The sequence below is a fragment of the Cololabis saira genome, chromosome 8 (genome assembly GCF_033807715.1).
Source record: "Cololabis saira isolate AMF1-May2022 chromosome 8, fColSai1.1, whole genome shotgun sequence".
Lineage (NCBI taxonomy): Eukaryota > Metazoa > Chordata > Actinopteri > Beloniformes > Belonidae > Cololabis > Cololabis saira.
Window position 1 is genome coordinate 46,154,711 of NC_084594.1, and position 6,677 is coordinate 46,161,387.

General features: G+C 46.4%; 1 protein-coding gene across 1 annotated transcript in view; it reads left to right on the forward strand.

Annotated features, from left to right (window-relative positions):
* Positions 1–1,455, forward strand: part of LOC133449046 (potassium voltage-gated channel subfamily KQT member 2) — a 57,093-nt gene extending 55,638 nt beyond the window's left edge. The window contains exon 19 of the mRNA XM_061728134.1: positions 157–1,455. Coding sequence (XP_061584118.1) covers positions 157–787 — 631 coding nt within the window. The 3' untranslated portion in view covers positions 788–1,455. The remainder of the gene's footprint in view (positions 1–156) is intronic.
* The last annotated feature ends 5,222 nt before the right edge of the window (positions 1,456–6,677 follow it).

Consider the following 6,677-nt stretch of genomic DNA (forward strand, 5'->3'; position numbering starts at 1 on the left):
TCTCTGAAATCACTTAATTTAAAATTTTTATATGAATTTATGTGTACACAACATTCTTAATGTTTGAACTACTGCAATACATATTCTTTTTTAATCATTTTAAAATTGACCTGTTGAAAATCCTTATTCATCATTGAGCCACATATCTGTTTCCAGAGTGATGCCTGATCACCTGGAGAAGAACCGGTTTGTGACGAAGATGGTCCGGTCCAGCAGCTCGACGGGGCCTAGGAACTATAGCGCCCCCACCTGCCCTCCCTCCACCTCCTGGCAGCCAATCAGCTCCCAGCTCCACCAGCAGGCCCCGCCCCCACGCAGCCACGCCAACACTCCCAGTCCGGCGGGGGACGGCTCGCTGGTCCGACTGCCCCCTCCCCCGACGGGCGAGCGTCAAAGTGGCAACCGATCCCACCGGATCAGCACCGGAGACCGGGGGTGCCCGGAGAAACCGGAGAAACCGGAGAGGGCAGGGGAGGTTCCCAACGGGGCCGCTAGAGGCCGGGATGAGGCGAGGCCAGACAGCGACAACTCCATCTCCATCCCGTCGGTGGACCACGAGGAGCTGGAGCGCTCATTCAGCGGGTTCTCCATCTCGCAGTCCCGGGAGAACCTGGACTTCCTCAACAACAGTTTGTACTCGTCCAGCAACCTGGCGGAGCAGCAGGGAGGGGGCGCGGCGCGCTGCGTCTCCGTCAGGCCCTACATCGCAGAGGGGGAGTCCGACTCTGACTCCGAGCTCTGCCCACCCTCACCGCACCAAGACCGGGCCTGGACCGGTACCAAGTAACGCTGAACCAGCAGAACCGCTCCAGCACGGCTCAAAGGGAGGCCCAGAACTGTGACCAATGAAGTAGAACCCATTCACAAGAACTCTCAACACCAGCTGAAGGGTCCCAGTAAAGCATTGTGGGAAGTGATAGCAACGATGATGTTTGACTCTCTTCTGACACATTTGCACGTCGTTGGTTCACTGCTCACATGTGTTGAAGACTAAGCATGAGTGACATGTGACATAAGGCAGGTTTCTCTTGATGGGGGTCGTTAACGCCTCTAGAAGGTGGGAACTTTCACATGGCCAACCTTCTCTTTGGTCTTTTCAGCTTTTGCATGTATGTCTCTATTACAGTCAGTACGTTTCCATGCAGCAGTTCAATCGGATTTCTGATCGTATAAGACATCGTTCGGACTTTTAAACTGCATGTAAACACCTCAATCCGATCTATTTCGGACCTATGTCGGACATTTAATAATCGGATAGCAACACCTAGATAATTCCTTCAGTCGGAATGTTAACTCCATGTATACGGAGGATCGGATATTGCAGTCTGAATTTCCTCTGGGGCTTCACCCAGAAGTGAAAGGAGACGGCGCGTGTTAAATAGTTGTTTAAACACCTAAGAAGATCACGAAAGAGATGGCAGAAGCTTCATCAGGACACCGGAGCAGATCAAAATAAAGTGGAAAAATACACGGAAGGCGCCAAACAAAACAACTGTCAACCGGAAGTGGCTCTTTGTTGAAATGGTTACCATGGTTACAGCGCCACATAGCGTCACAGAGTCAGCCATGCTCTGGACATTTATCCCATTCTCTGAACAGCATGTAAACTCAGACAAGTGATTGGGTTCTGGATGTTTATCTGATACGATCAGAAATCCCATCTCCTTGCTGCATGTAAACGTACCGAGTGTTGGAGGTGAGTGTGATCCACCTACCTCTGGTAGTGACATCATTATTCTTTGACAGGTTGAACTGTGACGCAGTGATTTTGTGACAATTTCAAGACAACATCAAGATAAACAGCAAAAGGGCATGAAAAATAAAACAGAGCAATGAGTCAACAACAAGCCAGGCCAGAACTCTCCAGGGTCAGGCTGAAGAATCCACCCCAAGACAGACGCCGCGTCCCAAATCCCATACTTCAATTCAATTAAATTTTATTTATATAGCGTCTAATACAACAAAAGTTGTCTCTAGACGCTTTCCAGAGACCCAGAACATAATCCCCCGAGCAATTATTACATAAACAATGGCAGGTTAAAACTCCCATAGTGGGAGAAAAGCCTTAAGCCAAACAGTGGCAAGAAAAACTCCCCTTTAGGAGGAAGAAACCTTGAGCAGGACCTGGATCATAAGGGGGTAGAAACCTGGACCAGGACCTGGATCATAAGGGGGTAGAAACCTGGACCAGGACCTGGATCATAAGGGGGTAGAAACCTGGACCAGGACCTGGATCATAAGGGGGGATCCTCCTGCCGAGGGCCAGACTGGGGGAGTCGGGGACGTCAACAGCACAGCAGGCAGGTGGAAGTAGCAGCGGGATGACCGGGGGTGGGGACCGCAGGCAGGTGGAAGCAGCAACGGGATGACCAGGGGTGGGGACCGCAGGCCAGCATGCAGCTCCCGAAGCTCCGGCCCAATCAGCAAGCCCCAGGTTAGGTTCAGGGTCGGGGAAAGGTTGAGAAGGGGCAGTGCCAGGGAGAGGAGTCTTGACGGACAAACCTCTCCCCTGCCTGACCGGGCCGTTACCCTGCCCCTCTCACTCCCACGCTGCAGGTTCTGGTGTTGTGCATTCAGAGATGCTCTTCGCCACCGGCAGAGGATGCTGCTAAACAGTATATACTCAAAAAGTTATACTTAAGTTCGGCACACTTTTGAGTAAATATCAGTAGTATGCATTAATTGGGACGTACTACTCAGAGCCACATGGCACTTCTTGCCGTTGGGAGGGGGAGTTGTTACCATGGTAACAACTCCTGTCATAGCAGCAGTAGCAGCACCGCTCCGCTCTTTCCCATTTATCCTGGCCCAAACTAGATGACATTTTTCCTGCGCTGTGTGGTTTTATTCTTACCTCTTCAACTTCTAACGAGAAACAGAAGAAGGCTTAATCACATCTACCCACACAATAATGTGATAAATGATGAACTCATCTGGTTAATATCTTATGGAAACCAAAGCGAAAATCACACCTAATTCCTCACATTTGAATAGTAGCGTGATGGTGGTGGAGCTGCTGCTGCAGCTTTGCTTGGTACCAGTAACGTTATCCTCCATTTTTGTTGGTTGCTAAGTATCCGCGCAGCACTTAGCAACCAAACACCGCTGCATTGCATTGTGGGAAGTTTCTGCTTAGCTAGTGTCCATCAATCCACACTAATACATCCCTCCGGGGAATGAGTATGGATAGTACATACTATTGAGTACGTACTAATGTTTCGGACGCACTAAAAATCTCACATACTGTTTTTGCTACTCATTAGGGTGGAGGTATGGGATTTCAGACGCAGCTTCTTTCAGTCCTGTAGAAGTTCCTGAAAATGCTCATTGCTGGGTGGTTCCTGGTAATAGAGATAAATTCCCTGTAAAACTACCCCAGATCCTCGCCAATGGAAACCTACCAATACATGTCACCATGTCAACCGTGTTGTTGTTGTTCACCTGTACTTCCTGTCCAGAGCTAAGTTTAAGTTTTGACAGGAAAGTCTAATCACTGGACCCATCCCCATTGTATGTGAGGCCCATCTGAGATCTAAATGGACTGAAACATGGGATTTTCTGCTGGATCCATATTGTCCCATGTGAAATGTCCACTTGGATTCATTTGTGTTTGGCCCAAGTGGAACCCAAATAAAAGACACCTATGTCTTTTCTTTGGCCCATGTCCATTTGTCATGTATCCATGTAACCAAGTGTGGCAAAGGATGATTGTGGCTGCGGTTGGCTGAACCAACTAGCCACACCACAGTGAGTTGTGGCCACCAGTTAGCAGCAGACGACCACGGGATCTCTGGCACTCCTTTCAGGTGTTGCACTGCAAAAACTCAAAATCTTAACAAGAATATTTGTCTTATTTCTAGTTCAAATGTCTCGTTTTTAGTCAAATCTCATCTCATTACACTTAAAACAAGACTCATCACTGGAAAAAAACAATTTTCACCTGTTTCAAGTAGATTTTCACTTAAAATAAGTAGAAAAATCTGCCAGTGGAACAAGATTTTTTTGCTTGTAATGAGAAGATAAATCTTGTCCCACTGGCAGATTTTTCTACTTATTTCAAGTGAAAATTAACTTGAAATAGGTGAAAATTGTCAAATAAGTTATTTTTCTGGTAATGACTCGTGTTATAAGTGTAATGAGATTTTTTGACTAAAAATGAGACATTTTAACTAGAAATAAGACACATATTCCTGGTAAGATTTTGAGTTTTTGCAGTGTGTTTTTGTAGAGGAAATTTTGCTTTGCACTTTTGCTGAAATTTACCTCTGAGGTGTGAATAAATACCCAACAGAGCATAATCATTCTGATCCTAAAAATAATAAAGCTTGTTGTGCTGTTAATTAAACTAGCAGCCCCCCATGACTAGCTCCATGTTGGCCTGGAAGGATCTGGGGAGACGATGAGCAAATTGCTCCATTTTCGCTTAGCTTAGCTGTGATATATTTGAGTATATTGATGCTATTATCTAATCTGTGATACTAACCTCTAACTAATGTTACCTTAATTCAGGTACTGGCCTCAGCAGTCCTTTTTCCTGACGTTTTGACAAGCGATACTTAAAATGATATTTGGACAGATTCGATCACAAAGAATTTGATGTAGCGTTAGTTAGCATCATAGGTTAGCATTAGTCAGACCAAGCTAAAATAACTACCTTGTGGTAACAGAAGTGAGTTGGACATGTTCTTATCAAGCACCAACCATCTAACTCCTGGATTGAAGCTCATGTGGGACTAAGATTTGTTGCAGTTCCTCGATTGGCCGCTGGAGGCTGCAGTCAACCTCCATTAAGCTGGGCATACACTGGGCGATATTTTAAATCATTTGATTCAGCCCCGTCTCAAACTGCACGACTAGATCGCCGAGTTCAAAAATCGCAGCCCACGATTTATGGTCTCACACTGTACGACCCGATGCTCTGATGCTCCGTCTACTCACACTATACGATCATAATCCTCACGTCGGACTTCTGTTACTGGAACTGCAACGTCAAAAAGAAGTGGAAGAGGAGGAACCCCGAAGTGGGAGACACCGAAGATGCTCAGCAAAAACAAACAAGCTGCCTTAAACCTGAATTATAGTTCCGCGTTAAATCAACAGCGTAACCGTACGGCGTGTGTCGCCACGTAGCCTACGCCGTAGGCTCTGCGTTGGTGTAACGCGGAACCATAAATCAGCCTTTTCAGCAATTTGTGCCATTCTGTGTGGCGATAAATGAAAAAAGATTAGACAACATCGTGATTGGACAAGGAATTGGCTGGGCAGACGTGGAAAATGCGGTCTTTTTTTTCTGCTATTAAAACATGATTTGTAATTTGAATTTGCAACACTTTAAACTACAAATAATAGTTTTTGACGTGACATCAGAGATTGCGCATGCTCTCTGTGAAAGGATGAGGCCAATCGGGTCGTAGCCGCTTCAACTGTGATTCCTTCACGAGGAGCGACCAGGATTTCAAACACGTTTGATTTTATTGCGAGCTCACGATTCGTGATCGGGAGCTCGTCGTGAGGTGTTAATCTCTCGTCAATCCAAAAAAGAGTTGCACGACTGGAAAATCGGTTCAAAACGAGCCGACAATCGCAGTGTCTGCCCGGCTTTAGGTGTTTTCAGGTTCCATCCGGCTATTATCGCTGGATGATGAACGCGTGTGTAACGTACGTTTGGCAAGGTGTGTTATTTGGCACCGTTGAGGGGACGTTAGCTGTGTGGGCGTGTAGAATAACATATTGTCCCCACATCAGCAAGATTAATAAGCCGCCAAGAGTAATTTTCAAAACGAGCATGGATGAACATCAGGATGAGTGTTTTCTGACCGGGTCTTGCTTCTAGAAAACCCCCGGTTCATCATTTTTGTGGCCACTTGTTCAAACAACGGGCCATCCTTCGTGGTTCCGGACTAAGGACGGTCTCTGAGCAGCTTGCTGATGTTTGTATTGTGTTCATCGTGTCTTCAGATTGATATCCTATGACCTTCCGTCTGGCAGTTTGGGCGGTTCTCCCGCCTTCCTCAGTGAGAAAGGCGGGAGAACCGTCCGCCCAAACTGTCAGACGGAAGGTAAGAAGTCAGAACTTTGTCTGAAAAAAAGAAACCCTAGGATATCTTGCTGATCTCCTTGTCTCCCCAGTTACTCATCTTTCAACTATAGATCCTACCTGTGACGTCCTGCTGTTGTTACTCTCAACCAGCTTTCCCCCATTTTATAATAATGATAATAAACTCCCCTGGTGGGTTGTACTCAGGTTGATCAACAGACCCCTCCCGCGACCGCCCCCCCCCCGTGGAAGTTCTGTTTACATGTGTCCTGATCCACCGTTATCAGTTACAGTTATTCACAGGGCAGCTCAACGCACCCCCACCGTCAGTTAATGTGCAACCCTAGATCCACGTGTTAAAGGCGGGGTACCGGCCAATGAAAAGGCTTCAGACTCCCATGTTAAAATGTCAAACTTTAGAGCAGAAATAAACATTTACAGCCTGGTTCAAAAAACGGTTTTGGTCTCAATCATTTGATTTCACACGCACAACTCTGAGGGGAGTGAATGTTTTATTTGCCACGCCAGGATAGTTTATATAAAGCTATACATTTATTTGTAATATGATTGATTGGCAGTCGGCAGATGTTTTTACGAACCCACCACTGGCTGAACATGGAAGTAATTTTTGTTTCACTGA